Below are 22,314 nucleotides of genomic sequence, written 5' to 3'. Positions count from 1 at the left end.
CTCAGTGAGCTAGCACTATAAAACCAGCTTCAGTCTGGGCTAGTACAAGCAGCCGCACATACACACGCATGCCCGTCGTCATATGAGCGAAATATTCTCCAGCAGGACGTTAAACCCAATTTCACCTCATCTCACCACCTCAAGACCGTACTACTTGCAGGTGCTAGTTTTACGATACAGTGCATTGTTAGAAACACTGGGTTACACATGGAAAAAGCAGTTCCTTTGAATGCCTTTGTCTCCACACAGCGACGTGTTGGCCTGACAGCTTCCAGTGTGCGGACGGCACCTGCATCAAGGACTTGTGGAAGTGTGACGGGCATGCGGACTGTGGTGATGGAAGTGATGAGGCCGATTGCCCGGGTAGGTCACGGGTGCATTCATACTTCAATCTCCTTATGAAACACAATTAAATTTTATATCCTAACTTACCCCTGGTTGTCCAGGTTAGAAATGGTCACCAGCAACATGTTTGATGTCATTAACCGGAACGACTTGTCATTGTCAGGATCACTGGCTTGGTTGGCGTATGTCATTGTATTACCCGTGAAGATCCGGGGTAGAATAGGTCTTCAGCAACCCATGCTTGCCACAAAAGGCGACTAGGCGTTGTCGTAAGAGGCGACTAACTGGATCGGGTGGTCAGGCTCGCTGACTTGGTTGACACATGTCATCGGTTCTCAATTGTGCAGATCGATGCTCATGCTGTTGATCACTGGATTTTCTGGTCCAGACTCGATTATTTACTGACCGCCACCATATAGCTGGAGTATTGCTGAGTGCGGCGTAAAACTAAACTCAGTCACTTAATCACTGATTTGGCTGGTCCAGACTCGATTATTTACAGATCGACGTCATATGGCTTGACCATTACGACATGACCTTCAACAGCAAAAATAATTTTTATTCACATTATGGGGTAATAACAATTTGGTCCATTGCGGGTTAAAAATACATTCAGATATATCAACACTACAGGTACGGCTGTGAATTTTATCTGGATTTTACAACCGAACCCAAAATACCTAAATATGACTTTAAACATAGTCTACACATTGAGAGGGATGTATTCATTTTTTTTATCTTCGTGGATATTTTAAAACACGTTACACAAACATCATAATCATAAGTCAAATAGATTGTTGATCAGTATGAAGTATGGAACAAATACGATCGAGTGGTAACGATGTAAACTAGACCAATCTACAACTAAGGCTGTCTGCTGATGCTCGTCTTCCCTTTCAACAATCGCATATAGTCCGTTTGGCTCAAAATCGGACCGATGAATTGCAATGTAACTCGAAAACTCCTAAACATATAATACTCAATGAAACACTGATCATAATCAAAACATCAGACCAACTCTGTGATCTTTTTTGCAGAATTAATGTCCTAAACATTAAAAAGTTTTTTAACAAACGATCATTAAAATGTTGACACAGTTCACTATTTGTTACTACCGCCTCCGTGGTGTAGTGGTTAGAGCGTCCACCCGGAGTGCGGAAGGTCGCGGGTTCGATCCCCGACCGCGTCATACCAAAAGACGTTAAAATATGGTACTTGTTGGTCCCTGCCTGGCGCTCGGCATTAATGGGTACAACAAGGACTGGTCGGCTCGGAGTCAGTATAATGTGTCTGAGTCGGGTATTCATGCTTCACTGCGGCATGGTATCTCGGTGGGCTAGCACTATAAAACCAGCTTAAGTCTGGGCTAGTACAAGCAGCCGCACATACACATACACACGCATGCACGTCGTCATATGAGCGAAATATTCTCAAGCACGACGTAAAACCCAATTTCACCTCACCTCTACACGTACTTTACTGTATTATGAAACCATTCACCGGTTTGTTTGTCCCTGACTCGCTTATTACAGGCCGTTCTCGTAAAGATTGAAAAGACATTGTTCCTACGATGGCATTAAAACGGACATTAAATCTTACTACCTACACAGAACATGAATGCAAGGCACACGAGTTCCGCTGTGACGGGATCCGGTGTCTGCTGGCTTCCCGGTTTGTCTGCAATATGGAGAGAGACTGTTTGGACGGCACTGATGAGATGAATTGCCCACAGCAGTGTTCCCCAGACCAGCTGATGTGCCTGGACAACGAAACCTGCTACAGAAGGGAATGGGGGTGTGATGGCGACAACGACTGCCCTGACGGCAGTGATGAACTCGGCTGCAGTAAGTCACTTTGTGAAACATTTGAGGAAGTCTCACCTTTGTTATCCAGTCTTCATCTTGGAAATATATATTTGGGTCTTACAACATACAAAATGAGAATATACTACTTAGATGCAGTTATAAGATCACTGGTTCTTTCGTGTAATTTTACCTGGTCTGTCGTACTGACGAGGGGTCGACCTTCAGATTTTTAAACTTATTTGGTCTAGGTTTCATCCCCGAGACCAGCATTTTTCTACCGACTAGAAAACGTACTTTCGTCACCGATAGATATCTCCAACAAAAAATTGTTTTTCATATATTTTATATATTCATAAGGGCACCGTCCTACAAGATCAGGTCCATCCAACAAGCATTCAACCACTCTCAGATAGTATTGTGCCAACGGGCCCAGAGAACGAGTATTGAATGCCTCAAATCTACATCGAAACCAGTGTAATTCCACCAAAAGTGCGTATAAACATACCAAACCTTAGACACTTTACAATCCTCATCTCTTGCGCGACCAAGCTTCTTTTTAACCCCGCTACTTCTTGGTCCACCCCAGACACTTCTGATGTATTTCCTTGCAGACCACACGTGTTCACCGACGCAGTTCACATGTGCGAGTGGTCAGTGTATTGACCTGGTGAGCAAATGTGACCACTTCCCTGACTGCAATGATGGGTCTGATGAAGCAGCTGATTGTAAGATGGAGAAGTCGAACACCATTGTAACAGGTAGGCAGCCTCTTTCTGATGTCCCGTGTGGGAGACGTGTGTGTTATACATATCTTAAACCTATTTAAAGTTATGTTTAGATCTTCTACTTCTTTAGGTCTGTATTCACCCGTGAAGATTCTACTACAATTGATCTCCAGCAACCCATGCTTGTCATAAGAAACGACTAACGGGATCGTGTGTTCAGGCTCGCAGACTTGAATGACACATGTCATCGGTTTCCAATTGCGTAGATCGATGGATTGTCTGGTCCATACTCGATTATTGAGATTTCATGTGTTCTATGTCCCGTGTGTATAGCGTCCAAAGGGAGTTTTCATGTGTTCTATATTCCATGTATGTGTAGAGTGCCCTAATGGAGGTTTCATGTGTTCTATATTCCGTGTGTAGAGTGCCCTGATGGAGGTTTCATGTGTTCTATATTCCGTGTGTAGAGTGCCCTAATGGAGGTTTCATGTGTTCTATATTCCGTGTGTAGAGTGCCCTAATGGAGTTTTCATGTGTTCTATATTCCATGTATGTGTAGCGTGCCCTAATGGAGGTTTCATGTATTCTATATTCCATGTGTAGAGTGCCCTAATGGAGGTTTCATGTGTTCTATATTCCGTGTGTAGAGTGCGGAGGTTTCAAGTGTTCTATATTCCATGTGTAGCGTGCCCTAATGGAGGTTTCATGTATTGTATATTCCATGTGTAGAGTGCCCTAATGGAGGGTTCATGTGTTCTATATTCCATGTGTAGAGTGCCCTAATGGAGGGTTCATGTGTTCTATATTCCGTGTGTAGAGTGCCCTAAGGAATATTACACCTGTACCGTGTTTCTTGGAATCAACAAGTGTGTCGAAGAAGACTTAATGTGCAACGGGTACAGAGACTGTCCCCATGGTGATGACGAAACAAACTGTACATGTAAGTAAACATGTCATGTACTTTGTCGCTTCACTCAACAAAATACAGGGTGGGGCCGATTTGATTTCATCCTACATTTGATTGCATGCCCGTTTTAGTCTAATAATGCTTTGAAAGATGGGAAATGTAGGAAGAGCGGTGAGAGAGACAACAATGTTACAAATGTGTTCATACCTCAGTTCATGTGAAGTTTTGTGTTTGGCTTCGTAATGATGTGGGGCGGTGGGGTAGCTTAGTGGTTAAAGCGTTCGCTCGTCACGCTGAAGATCGGGGTTCCATTCCCTATGTAGGTAATATGTGCGAAGCATGTTTTGGGGGTTCCCTCCGTGAAATATTATGATTACAACATAAAATCTTTCTCACTCGCTGGTAAAGATGTTTCTGAAACATTTCTCTGAGAGAACTATGTGGTTATTCCAGCCCTGATTTGGTCTCCAGGAAACTATGCCTGTTATAAAATGGATGGGCTGATCGGACTAGTGACCTATTTGACGGGTCTGTGTGACCTCTTTGGTCATCCTATGCTCTAACATGAAATACAAACCTCACTCAAATCTTTCTACTGTAGTGGAGTGTGGCAGAAAAGAGTTCAAGTGCCAGTCAGGAGATCTCTGTATAGCGAAGTCCAAGGTCTGTGACGCTGTCTTGGACTGTCCAGATGGCTCCGACGAGGATGGGGATAACTGCGGTAAGACATTACATGCAACTTCAATCATCTTTTTGCGGTTAATAGGCTTGATGTAAATGAGACAACGGTTATAACGAACTGAGGGGTGGTTATCCGACTGGTTAAAGCGTTCGCTCGTCACGCCGAAGACCCGAGTTCGATTCCCCACTTGGTTACCCACTTGGTTACAATGTGTAAAGCCCATTTCTGGTGTCCTCCGCCGTGATATTGCTGGAATATTGCTAAAAAGCGGCGTAAAACCAAACTCACTTACTCTAACGAGCTGAGAGGTGACACTAATGTTTGATATAACCTTAGTTCGTTGTGAGAATGTCCACTAAAATATGCAGTGACAGTGGTCTAAAACAGTTCGTTATATCAGTCAGTTCGTCACATCCGTCAGTTCGTCACATCCGTCAGTTCGTCACATCCGTCAGTTCGTTACATCCGTTAGTTCGTTACATCCGTTAGTTCGTTACATCCGTCAGTTCGTCACATCCGTCAGTTCGTTATAAGCGTGTTCGTTATAAACGTAGTGTGCGGTTTCCGCGATAGATGGTATCATTCACTCACTCACTCTTACGTATGTATGAAATGTTCATTCTTGCTCAGTGTTTTGTATCCTTGATAAAGACCACAGTTCTCTAAGCCGCCTCTCGTCACTTGAATATATGTTGGAAGTATTGCGTTCTCAGTGTGAAACGGCTGGACGGCACGAAACAGCATGCATTTCAATTTCCCTCGCATGTGCTCGATTGTGATTGGTTCACCATGTGTTGTTCATTAACAACGAAGCAGTTGTTATAATGGCTGTGTCATCTTTCCCAGACGGGGTATTTACTCATGCTATCGGCCATCTGTTGACCGTCCCATTCTGAATATTTTCAGACACCTCTAATATAACTTTAGTATTGCGAAAACAATCGCATTTCTGTTGCAATAACTCATTTATCCAGGAATGAAAACTGTTCCTTTATTAGGCTTGTGTCCTGTCGGTACCTTCCAGTGCCTCAGCGGACAGTGTATAGAGGAGAAACTACATTGTGACCTGAAGCCTGACTGTCCGGATGGATCTGATGAGAACGAGCTGTGTGGTTGGTTGCCTCCCTCTTTCAACATTAAGGCCTTTGTGGTTAACTTATTTGCTAGTTGGTTGGTTTGTTGTTTAACGACGCACTCCGCAATAATCCATATATATGGCTATGGTCTGTACAGAATCCACCAGACAATCCAGTGATTAACAACATGACCATCGATCTACGCAACTGGGATACGATGACATGTCAACATGAGCAGTCTCGATCCCGTTACAGACTCAATTATTTAGTGTCCTATATCTGCTCCGTTAAACAACAAACATGATACCAAAAGACGTTAAAATATATTACTTGTTCGTCCCTGCCTGGCTCTCGGCAATAATGGGTACAACAAGGACTGGTCGGCCCGGAGTAAGTATAATGTGTCTGAGTGGGGTATTCATGCTTCACTGCGACATGGTATCTCAGTGGTATCTCATATGAGCGAAATATTCTCAAGCACGACGTTAAACCCAATTTCACCTCACCTCACCTCACCTCACAAACCTGATATCACTGGGACCGATTTAAATCTGCCGAAATATAACCACGTGTTTCATGTAACAATGTTTGTGAGGCATACAAAGGGCAAATGAATCTAAGTATTGTTTTGAATGATTCTTTCAGGTAAATCCTGCCAGTTTGCAAATCTTGGGTGTAGTCATAACTGCACTATAACCAACGAAGGTGCTCGATGTATCTGTCGCCATGGCTACGATCTGGGAGATGATTTAAGAAGCTGTTTGGGTAAGACACTTCTAGGGCATTCTCACTTATTATATAACCAGCATAAATATACAATGCCATTTAGAAAGTGGTCAAATGTAACACATTATATTGAGGTTTACACTTTCTCAGTCACAGTACCAAATAACACTAGTATCACCATTATTTCAGAAGTTGCGATGGCTGAGTGGGTTAGATGGCTGACTTTGTGTGCTGGCGATTAGGTGCCTGCCTCAGTGTGGGTTCGAATCCCTGATGGGACTCAACCTAAAGAAAATGATTGAGTGAACTGATATCTTTGTAACCGGTGTGGTATATTTCCAGATATCGACGAGTGTGAACACATGAATGGGACATGCGGACAAATATGTGAGAATCTCAAGGGAGGTTACTCTTGTCACTGTACAGACGGCTATAAACTGGCAATCGATAGCCACACATGCAAAGCGGTCGGTAAGTCAGCGATTCTGTTAATTTCCTTGATCAAGCAATTGACAAAATGAGTGAATACATCTTGATACTTTTTGCCGCATTTCTTCATTTCCGCTAATACTTATGTTACATTCCTTTCAACAATTGCCCGTTTCTGTTCAGTTTCCGAAGACTAGATTTCTTAACGAATGTACTTAAGTATCAGTCTCTGTCAGTGTCATATCTATGTGTTCATACCTTTTTACCCTCCCGGAATCAAGGCATCTGACAAGAGTAAGTTGTGGATCGGTTGGTCACAATGGCTTCTGCAGTCAGACACTCTTCATCTGGAGGGTAACATAAGCGTTTCTGTGTAGATGCGGTTCTTTCCCTGTGAATGTTCTCCTGAAACGTCGGGTTTCTCTCCTGCAGGTGAACGTCCGTATCTTCTGATAGCACATCTTCACGGCATCAGCAAGGTTAACATCGGCACTAAATCTAACGAATATACCATCGTTACATCATCACCACCGATGTTTATTGATGTACTTACCAAGCCTGACAGAAGAGTCATATTCTGGTCAACGGAGGAGGTAAGAGGTCACACGTGTGTTCTGCAGAAGTCGATGGTGCCGTAGGGTAGCCTAGTGGTTAAAGCGTTCAATGTCCCACATAGGTACTATGTTCGGATCCCATTTCTGATGTCGCCTGCTGTCCTATTGCTGGACTATTGCTAAAAGCGGCATAAAACCCAACTTCCTGCTTAACTGGAGCTTGTGCTAGCAAGAACAGAGTGTAGCTCAGTCCCGATCCACTTGGAATGAGTATAATTTTACGCCGCTTTTAGCAATTACACGACGGGAACACCAGAAATGGATTTCACACAGTTTACTAATGTGGGAAGTCGAACCCGGGCCTACGGTGTGACGAGCGAACGCTTTAACCACTAGGCCATCTACGATCTGTGTCATTTTGGCTTGTATGTTACATAACTGGATCAGCTGAAAGAGGGTTTGAATCCGTACTGGACAACAATTCATCCATGGAATAACCAATGAAGGATGCATTGCACTGAATTGTTCTCTCCACTGGGTCAACTGTGCCTCTATTCAAAGCAGCTTTAACCTCGTTGCACTCACTCACTTGGTATTTCTGCCTGTGAAGATCCGGGTTAGAATATTGATCTTCAGTAACCATGCTTGTCGTAAGAGACGACTAACGGGATAGGGTGGTCAGGCTCGCTGGCTTGGTTGACACATGTCATTGGTTCCCAATTGCGCAGATCGATGCTCATGCTGTTGATCACTGGATTGTCTGTTCCAGACTCGCTTATTTCCAGACCACCGCCATATAGCTGGTATATTGCTGAGTGCGGCGTAAAACTAAACTCACTCACTCACTCACTTGGTATTTCAGGTGAATAATGGCCGTAATACCTCGGTCATTAAAATGTACGCGGCAGCCCATACAACAAAAGTCCGCACCCTAGGGAAGCTGACTGGCATGGCTGTTGACTGGCTGGCCAGGAACATATACTACACCCACGACTTGAATGGCAAAGGGTTCATCACCGTCTGTAGCATTGGCAGGAGAGTCGCGTGCAGAACTCTGCTGAAAAGGAGACGAACAATACCATCATCTATTGTTCTACATCCGACTGAAGGGCAAGTGATTGTTGCTATTTTAATATTTAAACATGTTTTACATGGTTTCCAATGTTTGGTGATATGATGAAAAATCATTTTGAACTCCATTGACTCATCATCAATATTTCGGATTTTTCAGGTGATTTATATGTGCAAGAAAAAGTTCATATTAATGAATTTGTATTTAAATTGGAATTTAAGAAGTCTGTAAAACGAGTGTGCTCAGAGTGCCATAAAGAGATTTTTTATTTTGCTCTAATTTGTGTGCAAATTCAGATTAGAAAATGACGGAAAGTTTGAAAGCCCCCATTTCGTTCACTGTATGCCGAGCCCAGTAAAGTGGTACTCCGGATGTCTTCCCTCTTGCCTCAAAGCGAGTTAAGCGTCAAGACAGTTGCAGTTCATGCTCTACTGAGATAGCTTTGTGGAACCAGGCCCTGATTGACTGTGGATAATTATTCAACAACGGCGTGGGGCGTCCTTGTCAAATCGGCCACGGGTTTTTACTGGTTCAGCCTCGATTATTTAGAGGCAGCTGGCATATAGCTTGAACATTCATAATAACAAGCAGGCTGATTGACTCCGGAACTGGACTTCGGAACTTGGACTTCGGAACTTGGACTTCGGAACATGCTTGCGTCTCCCTATTTTTAACAATGTTTTTCAATTATCCAGTGATATAATTTTCACACCTCGTTGCAAAATGACGGCCCATGATGTTGATGTTTTACATTTTACAACAGTCTCATGTTCTGGCTGGCGGACAATGAGGGGCGGATGGCAATTACACGAGGCTACATGGACGGTACTCACCAGATGGACATTGTAACGTCACGTCTGCAGCGTCCAGCGGCTCTCACTCTGGACACCGTGACCAACAGGCTTTACTGGGCAGACGTTGGACTGAATGCAATCAGTACTTGTACCACTGCAGGGACGGAACAGTAAGGCACTGACATTGTATATTCGCGGTTAACCTAGCTGACACATGATTGTCAGATTCTCATTGGCCGATATGTTCCCATCTGAATTGCTGAACTGTTGGCATTACATTTGTAAAACAACTGCAATTTTGTACGTCGAATCTATTAAGACGCCATTCTCTGAATATTGACGATATTTTCTGATTATAATAGATGGGATAAGTCTAAATGATGCATTATGTCTCTATTTTGATTTGTACCGTAATATGCCCATATCTCAAGGAAGGTAGGCAAGGAAGGTAACTGAACATTGAACACCATTTTCTAGCTAAGAATTCGGAAACTAAAGCGTAGTTGGAAAAGAGGGAAACTTTGCTTCTATATTCTGCCTGTATGAGGAGTAAGTAATTATTAAGAATGTAATCATAAGAGGTGATTTCTCTATTTCTCTATTTTGCCATTTTCCAGTGCTCCGGTGCTGGAGAGATTGTCCTCCATCCCGTTTTCATTGGACTTCTTTGAGAACAGTTTGTTTCTGAGCGAACCTTATTACGTAGTTCAGTACGCCAGGTTCAAGGAGGCCAGCCACAAGAAACGGATGGCACTGCAGGAAATGCTGCAACCACGAGGGGTCAAGGTCGTCCATCCTGTCCGACAGTCGGTTACTAATGGTAAGCGCCACAGGTTACTTCTTTCAGCCTTGAGGGTAGAATGTTGTGTGGTCGAATAGGGTGGGAGATGTTGGCAAAGTGACGTGTGTTGGGGCCCGTGGGAATGTTGCAGCGAGTCAAAAAGTGTGCTTTGGCATGTAGAGTCGTCAGGAACGTGAGGAGGGGGTGGACGCTATTTCTGGGGATGGTGAATTGTTCTTTGGTAATGTGATATGGGGAACCTTCTTTGATTATTGTCCTTTTTACATCAGTTTGTGAGGGTCTTATGGCCGTCCAGTGATTTATTCATGACCATGTTCCTTATATTTGTCAGTTACTTAACTACATTTCATCATTTATTTTCACAACTACTGTTATGCTTCAGGCAAGAGCAACCCCTGTAAGGCGCTGAAGTGCGAGCACCTGTGTATTCTGGTGCCAGACAGAAAGGCACAGTGCATGTGTCCGGACGGCATGAAGTACTCCACCATTGACAAAAAGTGCGACAGTAAGTACTATTCGTACTAGGACTGCCTCAATAAATCCTTCCTCTTGAGCATGAGCGTGGCCAAAACTGCATTGTATAGTGTACAGTATAACGCCACTAGACTTTCTTCTGCTCTCTTCAGCTTGTAAGATGTAACTAACTACTGTAGTGGTCAGGCTCACTGACGCATGTCATCGTATCCCAATTGGGTAGATCGATGCTGGTGTTGATCACTGGATTGTGTCGTCCAGACTCGATTGTTTACAGACCGCCGCCATGGTACTGAACCCACGGTGCTTGAAATGAACCCAACTGTGCTTGAAACTGAACCCAAGATGTTTTAATGATTTGTATCTGTTTCACGTACCTCCCAGACCTAACGATCCCAGCTTTACATGAGGACGTGATGAGAAATCTGGAGTGTTTGAATGGTGGCATACAGAAGAAAAACGCAAGTTACGGTTCATACTGCAGGTTTGTCAACTCCATTACTCTCAGGCTGAATCTATACAATATACTTCTGACCTCTTTAAAGGTGTGTGTATTTACAAAGGATGACATATATACTTATCTGTCAAACGTTGAAGTATATATAGATTACTGGGTATTAGAATAACCAAGAACATGATCATGTCCACCCATTCGTTTGTAAGGGTATGCTGGGCCATTGAAGAGTTAAGTCTTCAACGATGCACTGTGTTCAGTATGAGTGTTTATCAAATCAGTCGTAGGATTGGCTCATCACCTGATGGAATCTGTGAGTATGCCTAATATAGAGATGAAGATAGCGACGTCACTTTCAAAACGAGACTATCTGTCGTGATATTGCTGGAATATTGCTAAATGCGGCGTAATACCATACTCACTGTGATCCAATACCTCATCCTTTACTTTCTGTGGTCTTTTGTCAGCTGCCCCCCAGGCTACGTGGGTTACCAGTGTGAAGTATCAATACCGGCACTGGAGAAGATAAAGAAGAAAAAGGTGGAGGAAGAAAGCAGCAAGGCATGGGTGGCTGGGGTGGTCCTGGCTATTATTGTCTTCACGGCGTGTGCCGCAGGGGCTATCTACTTCCTCCGCTCAAAAAGGTAACGTCGGTAGTGACACTGGGTTGTGGGCACGTTGCTGGTTGATACTGGGTTGCTGGTTGATACTGGGTTGCTGGTTGATACTGGGTTGCTGGGGTTGCTGGTTGATACTGGGTTGATGGGACATTAGTGGGTGACTGGAGGTTGTTGGCACATTACACATGTTGATTAGTGTCAATCCGGCATCTGCCCTGTGTGCCAAGGGTAACTGTTCGATCCCATGGTTGCGACATACCAAAGGACGAAATGGATGGTTCCTTTTGTTTCCATCCTACGGATCCTCACTAAGGGTATTGAACAAGTCAGTTAGAAGTCCGTATACTTAGTACGCAAAGGCACCCCTTTTAAACAGCCACATGGCATCTCGGTGTGTGCCACCTCTATAAAACATACCTTAAGTCCTTTATGATAGTCCTCCATAACATCCCTGTTATGTTTGACTTTGCCAGGAAAGGCATAGACTTGGTCAGCATCATCAAGTTCCGCAACCCAGCATTCAGGAAATCGAAGGACGAGGAGTCTGAAGAATTGGTCACAGAGATAGCATTTGGCAACCCAGGATTCCAAGACTTTGATGATGTGAGTAGTTGTGAACCTCAGTGAGTGAGTGTGTTTTGTGAATACATGTGTAGTTTAATGCTGCTTTGGACGGCATTCTAATCATGTCACAGCATGCTTATGTCAGCTTGAATTTGGAGAAAATCTCAAAGTGGTCCAGGCATTTACTTTGGTGAAACTTACGAGAACACAGGTTTGTCACTGACAACCATAAACACACAAATACACGTGCATTGGCACCTTAGAACAGGTATCCGATAGCATTTCGGAAAACCTAGTTTGATCTATTCCCGTGGTTCCTGCTACAGCAGTTACCTACCCTTGATTTGCATTACCGCATTCCCATATTACCGACCAACCAAACGTCATCAGCTAAAGTGTAAGGGACGTAATTCGTATTGACTAGAATCCATGCCACCGTCAGGGGCGGTGGGGTAGCCTAGTGGTTAAAGCGTTGGCTCGTCACGCCAAAGACCCGGGTTCGAATCCCCACATGTGTACACTGTGTCAAGCCTATTTCTGGTGTCCCCCGCCGTGACGTTGCTGAAATATTGCTAAAAGCTGCGTAAAAACCAAACTCAGTCTGTCAGTCATGCTACCGCCAGTTTTAATGGTCATAAACGCCTGGTAACAATTATGCATCGAAATCTAATTTATGATACTTAGGGTTTCTGGATTTTTCATCCATACGAACCATACGTTAATCCACTGAGGAATCGCCTGGTAACAATTATGCATCGAAATCTAATTTATGATACTTAGGGTTTCTGGATTTTTCAACCATACGAAGATCGAAATTTCTAATAGGGTGCGTGCGTGCGTGCGTGGTCAGTTTTGAGAAATGTATAACAGACACATTTACGGTTATCTCTGTTGTTCCGAGCCATTACATTTAGAACACAAGACAGTAATAGGACGTCCCATAAGTTCCCAGTTTGCCAATGGGAAAGGCCGTAATATTGTCTATTGACATTTAGTCTGTAATTCCGACTTCATTTTAATATAACCGACACCATGCTATGAACCATACCAATAAATGAATTTGGAAAGTCGGCGTTGGTTGTCAGGCGTGGTCACTTGGTGGATGGCGTAAGCGTGCCCCTTTAACGTGAAACGTTGCTCCCAGTGTCAGTCATTAGAATGTCTCGTCCGAATCTGAGTATGTACATAGCTGTAACATGTTGAGGTTGACGTAACACGGCAAACAACCTTGATAAACAGTTTTGCTATTGTTTCAGATCCCAGATCAAGACTGGTTGACTAAGCTAGTTGCGTCAACGTCCCGAATGTCGGTAGACTCCGCGTTCGCAAGCCGCCAGGGAAGTTTTGTCTCCAGTGTAGCTGGCCAAGACGGTTGTCACCGCGTCAACAACACATGAACCTCAACTGCTCTATGCATGTCGCACAAAGATGGTTTAGTTTTTCAAAGACCATATTTATACATTTTCTCTGCTGACTTGTCAATAAGCTTAAACTTGTACAGAGTGGGAATTGGTCTTTAAATCAACCATTTATTTTGTACTAAATGGAACTTTTTTTCCGAAAGACAAGATTGTTGTCCTATATGTGGTGAAAGGGGATGGTCGGGTAGCCTAGTGGTTAAAGTGTTCGCTCGTCACGAGGAAGACACGGTTCGATACCCAACATAAGTACAATGTGTGAAGCCCCTTTAGCGGGTGACCCCGCAGTAATATTGCTGGAATATTGCTAAAAGCGTCGTAAAAGTAAACTAACTCACTCACTACATGTGACAGATGTAGTATGTATAAATTCCCCAATGTGAGTATACACCTTGTCCATTGTAGTCAGTCCTTGTCTATCATTTGTGTTACTGCGTTTGATATTATCAGAATATCCATCTTTCGACATTGGATGTTTATGTGTGCCAAAGTAGCAGGAAAACTATCTTGGCACGTCATTAAGCTGTTGTCGTTGGTCTGAATCCCGGTTTGGCCCGGATACTGTTTCCAGGTTGGTCCGCCCCATACCCTATCTCACTGGTTTCACCAAAGTGGTCAACTTCTCCGACCGGCCTCACTCCGGGCTTTCCTGCTGCATGAGGCTGACAAGCTGTGATATAACTGGAATACACCCTTCAAAGCAGCGTTAAACCAAACTTAATCAAGCAAACGTAGAATTAGAGTGAGCGCCAAAAAGGGAATCGAAATCATAAATACGCTTTCGTATTCAGAGGGCGGTAGGGAGCCTAGTGGTTAAAGCGTTTGCTCGTCACGCCCACTAGGCACAATGTGTGAAGCCCATTTCTTGAGTCCTCCGCCGTGATATTGCTGGAATTGTGTTAAAGGGATGTAAAACTAAACTCGCTCACTCATTCAGAATGTTGGTAAACATGTAGTTTCTTTAATCAAAACGACCGGAGTATATAATTTGAAAGTTTTTTTTGTTTTCGAGGACTGCGCATTACATAGTGTATTTATGTATACTTTGTTGAATTGTTCATGGATGGAACATTTGTCTACCGCAGGATCACTTTTCTTTCAGTCCTATGACACACCAATCATGATCATATCTGGCCGGCTGACACAAGACCGGGTTAGCGGGGAGTATTTGTCCTCTCATATCTGAATTATCGGAACTGGGATTGAACCAACAGTGGAAATGTGATCTGGTGTTTCAGCATTCAAGCTGTATGTCTGTGATTCCTGTGTTGTATATAGATATGTTTCAGTTTTCAGATGTTTAATGTTCATACACCGTTATTGCATTGATGTTAGCGCACATTGGGTACCGGACTCTGGGCATGTTTCAATACAAACATGTTCTCAATGGTGTACCATTATATAAAGCAATGCTGTTATTTCTCTGATTAAACATTTACACCAGTATTCAGTGTGGGTCCAGTACGGATATTACAGTACAGGTACTGCTATCGCAGTAAAGTCCACCATAACATGCTTTCGGTACAGTCTCCTTTTGCTGTCGCTGAGTTTGTTCTGTCGCTGAGTTTGTTCTGGTTTGAAACTGAATAAAATCACACCAGTTGATTGTTTGTTTCTTGTTTGTGTCGGCAGCGTGTGTCCGCAGCGTGTGTCGGCAGCGTGTGTACGTACATTATTCGAAATAACTGTTGTGCCGTGAAGGAACCAATACTTTAAGTCAGAAGCGATTGACTTGTTTAACAAATGTTATCGTATTACAATTGAGTAGATCGATGCTCATGCTGTTGATCACTGGATTGTCTGGTCCAGACTCGATTATTTACAGACCGCCGTCATATAGCTGGAATATTGCTGAGTGTGGCGTTAAACAGCAAGCAATGAAACCCACAATGGCCTATTAGTAGGTGATGTTCCGATGCGTCAGTAGGATAATTCTTCCTCTGCTTTTCGTGGCTTGGACTGGCTGTTTCTATATTGGTCGATGGGCGTTTCCTTTTTGTCGATGAGTGTAATGAATGCATGACTTTTTTAAGTGGTCAAAAGGTATTGCATATTCACAGCCTCGGCAGTGCCAATTTACACTTGTCAATGCAAAGTACGTGAATTACACGTGTAACTTATCTTTGCGGAAGCTATGGTGGATGAGTGGGCAAGATCTCTGACTTTGTGTGCTGGCGATTAGGTGCCTGTCTCAGAGTGTGGATTAAAACCCCAGATTCTTGCCCCCAAATGTGCTAGGATCTGTACTAAGTGTAATCACAACTATACAATGATGTATACAATGTTTATTTTGGATGAAAAAATACGTCCTTGGTCAGCATTGAAGTTATGCATGGCATCTGTTTCTTGACGGTTATCGTAAACTCTGCAGAATAATCGTGGGCCACTGTGTGATTGACACGGGTCATCATAGTCATCAGGTCAAGGGTCTTGCCGTGCTCCTCTAGAACCTTGCACAACGCCTGTATGTACCATGATCCTTGTCGTCTGTCGCGCCATGCCAAATAACCTGTGGAAATAACACGTAAGAGAAATACCTGGCTAGAAAACACAATGTCGTTTTGAAAGGTGTCAAATGTAGCTTATGGTATATTTCCCGTTACAATTTCTCACTTAATTACAGATTCTTGTACTTTTTGGGTCGAGTCCTATCCGGGACTTCCAAGGACACCGCGGTATCTGTGTGGGTTACAGATTGAAGTCTTTTTAGTAGTGGCGATTAGGTACCCGACTCTGAGTATGTGTGTTCGAATAACGGATGGGATCTCGACCCAAAAAGTACTAGAATCTGTACATTACGGAGAAAGTGTTATCCCAAATGTAACATGCCTGTCACTGGCGAAGGAGTAATGGAGCACTTTTCATAATGACCCACTTAAGTGTTAACATGGACCGTTTAAATGTTGCAGAATCAATAATAGCGTCAATGTTAGGTGGCTGTCTCTGAAACTGAAACCGAAACCTGAGTACACAGGCTGTATGGCACCTGGACATAATAAATAATGTATCACGTCAGCACTAGATGCTTGGTCGCTCAGACTGAATACCAGGTGCGAAAGTGGGCGTGTCACATAGACTGAATACCAGGTGCGAAAGTGGGCGTGTCACAGGGACTGAATGCCGGGTACGTCAGTGGGTGTGTCACACAGGGATTGAATGCCGGGTACATTAGTGAGTGTGCCACACAGGGACTGAATTCTGGGTACATTAGTGAGTGTGTCACACAGGGATTGAATGCCGGGTACATTAGTGAGTGTGTCACACAGGGATTGAATGCCGGGTACATTAGTGAGTGTGCCACACAGGGACTGAATTCTGGGTACATTAGTGAGTGTGTCACACAGGGACTGAATGCCGGATACATTAGTGAGTGTGTCACACAAGGTTTGAATGCCGGGTACATTAGTGAGTGTGTCACACAGGGATTGAATGCCGGGTACATTAGTGAGTGTGCCACACAGGGACTGAATTCTGGGTACATTAGTGAGTGTGTCACACAGGGACTGAATGCCGGGTACATTAGTGAGTGTGCCACACAGGGATTGAATGCCGGGTACATTAGTGAGTGTGTCACACAGGGTTTGAATGCCGGGTACATTAGTGAGTGTGTCACACAGGGATTGAATGCCGGGTACATTAGTGAGTGTGCCACACAGGGATTGAATGCCGGGTACATTAGTGTGTCACACAGGGTTTGAATGCCGGGTACATTAGTGAGTGTGTCACACAGGTATTGAATGCCGGGTACATTAGTGAGTGTGCCACACAGGGACTGAATTCTGGGTACATTAGTGAGTGTGTCACACAGGGACTGAATTCTGGGTACATTAGTGAGTGTGTCACACAGGGACTGAATGCCGGGTACATTAGTGTGTGTATCACACGGACTGAATGCCGGGTACATTAGTGAGTGTGTCACACAGGGATTGAATGCCGGGTACATTAGTGGGTGTGTCACACAGGGACTGAATTTTGGGTACATTAGTGAGTGTGTCACACAGGGACTGAATGCCGGGTACATTAGTGTGTGTACCACAAAGGGACTGAATGCCGGGTACATTAGTGAGTGTGTCACACACGGATTGAATGCCGGATACATTAGTGGGTGTGTCACACATGGATTGAATGCCATATACATTAGTGGGTGTGTCACACATGGATTGAATGGCGGGTACATTAGTGGGTGTGTCAAACATGGATTGAATGCCGGGTACATTAGTGAGTGTGTCACACGGGAACTGAATTCTGGGTACATTAAAGAGTGTGTCACACAGGGACTGAATTCTGGGTACATTAGTGAATGGGTACATTAGTGGGTGTGAATTCTGGGTCACACAGGGGTGTGAAGGATGGAATTCTGGGTACATTAGCGAGTGTGTCACACAGGGATTGAATTCTGGGTACAATAGTGAGTGTGTCACACAGGGATTGAATGCCGGGTACATTAGTGAGTGTGTCACACAGGGATTGAAGGCTGGGTACAGGGACTGAATATTGGGTACACACTCAAGACATCTGATGTATGCGTGTCTGAACACATAGACCATCATACCATTTTTCACACTTGATCTTTATCAAGCAGGACATGTTGTCGGTCAATATATGAAAAAAGATGAAATCGAAACAAACTCAGACCTTTTCCAAACGATTTGTTCGGTCCTAAGCTCAACCTGAAGCAAGCAACAAATTAGCGACTGAATAAAACAAGAAACTGATAGCCTCCATTTTAGTAACTACAGTGGAACAAGTCTCTTACCGTAGACAGTTGAATATGCGACGAGGAAGTCAGCTTCTCTTGGTATCCTATAAATTGCAACTTCATCAACATCCTCGCCGTCTCCTATAACACCGAGGACATCCACGCCGTTGTCCGACTCCATCCCCCGACATGCCTGATCCAAGAGAGAAAGGGGCAAATTGCTGTTTACGCCGACTGGAGACATTTTTCAGTTGTATCGATCTACCCTATTGGTTTACGAAGACGAGTATGCACCAAATCATGCCTGACCACCCGATGCCATTAGTCGCCTCTTTTGTTTGTTTGTTGTTGATGCAGTGATCAGCAACTCGAGAATCGATCTACGCAATTGGGATACGATGACATGTGTCAGCGAGCCTGACCACCCGATGCCGTTAGTCGCCTCTTACGACAAGCATGGGTTGCTGAAGGCTAGTGACATTGTTTGAAATGAGAGTTTATCTGTTGACACTGGCGGGATGTACACGTGCTTTATTCATACTCTCATGCTGTTGATCACTGGATTGTCTGGTCCAGATTATTTACAAACAACCGCCATATAGCTGGAATATTGCTGAGTGCGGCGTAAAAATAAACTCACCCACTTATTCATACTCTGTTGCTCAAAAGTCACTATAAACACCTGAATGAAGAACAGCTTCGGTTTCCCGGCAAGAGATCCACAACGATGACCTTTGAATGGGTCCAAGAGTTTGGTGACCTCCACTGCACCATCTGTGCCGTAGATCTTTTCCTCCTCCCCGTGAGACAGAATCACGCACACGAAGCAGTCGCTGTCACTGTGGTCGTCTTTAGATGCTGCAATTGTGTCAATGTACCAGTCAATGTACTTTGGAACAACGGGGTGATAGGGTAGCCGAAGGACCAGGTTCAAAGGACTCCCCCGGGGCTGTCCATAATCAAAAGTAACCGCTGGTGCACCGCAGCTTAGAATGACCTAATTCAAATTTCCCTCCCTTTTATACCTTCCAGACCGCCCTCATACTCATAGCATTACTTCCCTTTGTTGTATCTAGGAGAAAGAAATGTCATTCTTATTTGTACCTCAAACCAGGGAGACTATATAACGCTTAAACCAGGGATAATATAGTCTCCCTGCTCAAACGAAAGAAATTATATTTCTCCGCATATAATATCTCTAGTTTTTCATCACATGTGCTCCTTTTCTTATTTTCATATAAACTGTTTATCATATCATCCTTGCATCCATACCTTTGTCTAATAGGTCTACCATTTGCGTTCTTTTCTGGTTACGAAATGACTTGACCGTGAACTGTAAGGCTGAAAACCTCTCCGTCAGTCGCTCCTCATCTACCTCACTTCCGGACCTTTCTGTCAGTTCGTCGAACTTGACATTGTTGATTATGTAGGCGAAGCCGCGATGTCGATGGTTCATGTTGTAGACGTGTTTTGTTGACGCCATGATTGCTTGTGCTATCTCAATGTGAATACCTGAACTCACCTGTAACCATAACATTTCATACGTCAGCATTTCATGACGTCATCATTCCATCTACATCACCATGGCAAGACGTCACATGCCTTCGTACCGTGAATAAGGATGACGTAATCTACCTATCTAGGTCATCAGAAGTCAAGCGCGTTCGTATCGCTATTGCAGAAGTAACACACCACCTCGAAGGGGAAAATAGTATACATGTAAACTTTACTGTAATGACAGTAGCATAGGAAGACACAATTACCGTCGTCCAAACTCTCCGATCTTTGCATCAGCATACACATTAATGAAAGAATGGCATAATACATTAGACATTTGAAAAGATTTTATTTCGAAGCTAACCGTATACATACACAAATTGTCATTTCTGAATGGTATATCATATCTATGAACATCCATTTGGGTATTCTTTTCTTTACAAAATAAAGTCATCCAACAGTGAAGTCATCTTAACAAACGTACATCCTGGGGAGTGACGTTTATGTTCCACACTTATATCGTCATTCACTTGCCTATCGCTTAAGCGTATCCCGCAACAAAAACATTCTACTTTGTCATACTGTCGGTATATAGAAATCCTTTCACAGCAAGTTCATGCGAATTCTGGTATAGTTGTCGCGGCCAATTCTTAAAGATGTCTTTCCTTGCACACGCGCTTCGACATCTTGGTGAGGTCACTTTGACTCCTAGCACAGCATTCTTATTGTCTGCATCGGGTTCCACATCATAGCCGCAATAGTCCTCGTAAACACGTCCTCCGCATGCCATGGCTTTGTCAGTATTGAACTCCCGACAATATGTTCCAATCATATATAGCCTAACAACTCGAGCGAGGGGTGAGTCTCAAAAAAAAGAAAGAAATGAAATCACCTATTGATCTTTTTGTTGTTGATGCTGTTTGTTTTGCTTTATCCTTTTCGCATTTTTAACCACCTATTATACCAAATAAATACTCGTTTATCATTTTCTTTGTAATTAAAATTTAATTGTTTCAATATTTCTTTAATCTTAAAACTTCTTACTCTATGGTACATATAATAGAGACAATAATGGCCGCATGTGGTACTAAATAACCCCTGCAACCTACGCTTATTATACACATATTCGTCATCCCCGCACCGACTAATAAAAGCTCTTATTTCATACCAGTATAAGCTGGGATTTATAGCATAAGAATCAAATATTTCCTGGCTGTATCACGATAACCACAAACCAGTGAGAACCGGGTTGATGTACCTTGTCGGTATTGCATACATAAAACCTAGGAAATGTTTTCACACTTCTAACGTGAGTCGTCATCAAGGTGTCTCTAGAAGCTATACCTCCATAATGTTTCTACAGATCCAGCATACAGAACTGTGTCATTTTCCATGCATCACCTCCATGTCCCTCTCCTTCGCTCGTCTAACCACCCATACATATCTGTCAGTCCAACAAGGGCATCTTCCATTCTCAGTGTCTGGCGGCCGACGACCTCGTCATAACGCTCTTGAATACGTAGACCCGATGGCCATTTAACTCCCGTAACGCGTTATAGTTATAGTCGATACCGGTGGTGGGAAGTTGATTACAATTAATTATTTAAGTCCAGCACACCATTCGTCTTCCTGAATATGTATAGTATCTTGTGACCTCTGCTATCCGTTACAGTGTATCAAAATAACAGGACTCATAAATCCACACAGTCCTCCTATCTTAAATCCGCCCTCAATGTGCCATGAGACAATGTACATTTAACCATTAACTATTTACACACCAAGTACATGCATGCAGGATATAATCAATATATAAGGATGAGTTGTACAAAATAACAAAACTGAATATGTACGTATAATACGCTACTCACTTTGAAAACTGTGTAAAGGGTGTCCACGCTAGTGAAAAACCACCCACGCAGGTGCGCTGTTTACGGTTCATGAAACTAGGAGAAATTCCGCTGACCTATTTATATCAGCGACCTGTACTAAGGATGTCATCTCTGTCACTGGTCACCATGACGACATGTAAACATATAGCGTCGTTGGAATATGACCGTCGGATATAACACGGTGAAACGAAGTATCCTTCCGGACACTGATCACACAGGAAGAAATAAGTGGATGGGCTATACTCAAGCTGAGTCACTGAATATATATACACATGTAGTTTGGATAGAACGAAACACTTACTTTTAAATTGAAAATGAGCCCCAGTGAGATTCAGAATCTTAGGAAATCTAGACTTGTTTAATTTAGGGCTGTAGCATTGTAGAAGGGCTGGACTGAAGGGAAATAATTGTGTGGGTCAGGGTGTGTGAGACAGGCCATATAGGTAGGTATGTGTGTGTTTGTTTGTTTTATGCCGCACTCAGCAATCTTTTAGCTATATGACGGCTGTCTGTCTGTAATTCATCAAGTCTGGACCAGACAATCCAGTGAACAACATCTCAAGGACCGATGCTGGGTAACAATTAAGGTGACAAGAGAGAGAGAGAGAGAGAGAGAGAGAGAGAGAGCTGGAGAGAGAGAGATTAGAGAGAGAGAGAGAGAGAGAGAGAGAGAGAGAGAGAGAGAGAGAGAGAGAGAGAGAGAGAGAGAGAGAGAGAGAGATTTTTGTTGTATTAACCACCCACGTGGGTTATGGGAGACCTTTTCCTTAATTTATACTTAA

The 22,314-nt window shown here is 43.5% G+C and overlaps 2 protein-coding genes across 4 annotated transcripts in view; one reads left to right on the top strand and one right to left on the bottom strand.

The window, feature by feature from the left end:
* The window catches only part of LOC124277158 (low-density lipoprotein receptor-related protein 2-like), a 48,195-nt gene extending 33,145 nt beyond the window's left edge, over positions 1-15,050 (top strand). Inside the window, exons 22-39 of one of the 2 annotated variants that reach the window (XM_046712814.1) lie at positions 250-363; positions 1,956-2,189; positions 2,762-2,908; positions 3,693-3,815; positions 4,384-4,503; positions 5,463-5,576; positions 6,186-6,305; positions 6,609-6,737; positions 7,128-7,288; positions 8,112-8,359; positions 9,085-9,285; positions 9,733-9,935; positions 10,300-10,422; positions 10,776-10,875; positions 11,313-11,489; positions 11,939-12,068; positions 13,286-13,460; positions 14,550-14,600. In XM_046712814.1, coding sequence (XP_046568770.1) covers positions 250-363; positions 1,956-2,189; positions 2,762-2,908; positions 3,693-3,815; positions 4,384-4,503; positions 5,463-5,576; positions 6,186-6,305; positions 6,609-6,737; positions 7,128-7,288; positions 8,112-8,359; positions 9,085-9,285; positions 9,733-9,935; positions 10,300-10,422; positions 10,776-10,875; positions 11,313-11,489; positions 11,939-12,068; positions 13,286-13,426 — 2,585 coding nt within the window. In that variant the 3' untranslated portion in view covers positions 13,427-13,460; positions 14,550-14,600. Of the gene's footprint in view, positions 1-249; positions 364-1,955; positions 2,190-2,761; positions 2,909-3,692; positions 3,816-4,383; positions 4,504-5,462; positions 5,577-6,185; positions 6,306-6,608; positions 6,738-7,127; positions 7,289-8,111; positions 8,360-9,084; positions 9,286-9,732; positions 9,936-10,299; positions 10,423-10,775; positions 10,876-11,312; positions 11,490-11,938; positions 12,069-13,285; positions 13,461-14,549 lie in introns of both variants that reach the window. The other variant, XM_046712815.1, reaches the window with a different exon arrangement.
* Positions 15,051-15,717: 667 nt separating this feature from the next.
* On the bottom strand, positions 15,718-21,652 carry LOC124277157 (caspase-7-like). Of its 2 annotated transcripts, XM_046712813.1 has the most exons (6): positions 21,512-21,652; positions 19,419-19,668; positions 18,829-19,004; positions 18,204-18,339; positions 18,073-18,117; positions 15,869-15,956 (listed from the first exon to the last, which is right to left on the bottom strand). In XM_046712813.1, exons 2-5 carry the CDS (start codon positions 19,627-19,629, stop codon positions 18,113-18,115), a joined length of 528 nt encoding a protein of 175 aa, XP_046568769.1. In that variant the 5' UTR covers positions 19,630-19,668; positions 21,512-21,652; the 3' UTR covers positions 15,869-15,956; positions 18,073-18,112. The 2 variants fall into 2 exon arrangements, with proteins under 2 accessions (XP_046568768.1, XP_046568769.1); XM_046712812.1 differs by lacking the exon at positions 18,073-18,117 and having other exon boundaries at positions 15,718-15,956; positions 21,512-21,650.
* Positions 21,653-22,314: the final 662 nt, after the last annotated feature.

Source organism: Haliotis rubra, unplaced genomic scaffold, assembly GCF_003918875.1.
Source record: "Haliotis rubra isolate DU_JTF1 unplaced genomic scaffold, ASM391887v1 Scf219, whole genome shotgun sequence".
NCBI lineage: Eukaryota > Metazoa > Mollusca > Gastropoda > Lepetellida > Haliotidae > Haliotis > Haliotis rubra.
Note: the sequence above shows the minus strand (reverse complement) of the source record. Positions and strands in the feature narration are given on the sequence as shown.

What these genes read in the sequence shown, in the direction of transcription:
- LOC124277157 (XM_046712812.1), bottom strand. Translation starts at nt 19,629, where the DNA reads ATGGCGTCAACAAAACACGTCTACAACATGAACCATCGACATCGCGGC. An exon ending in GGTAGACCTATTAGACAAAG is followed by an intron (nt 19,005 to 19,418) that starts GTATGGATGCAA and finishes ACACAATTGCAG; the next exon opens with CATCTAAAGACGACCACAGT. An exon ending in CGCATATTCAACTGTCTACG is followed by an intron (nt 15,957 to 18,203) that starts GTAAGAGACTTG and finishes TTATTTCCACAG; the next exon opens with GTTATTTGGCATGGCGCGAC.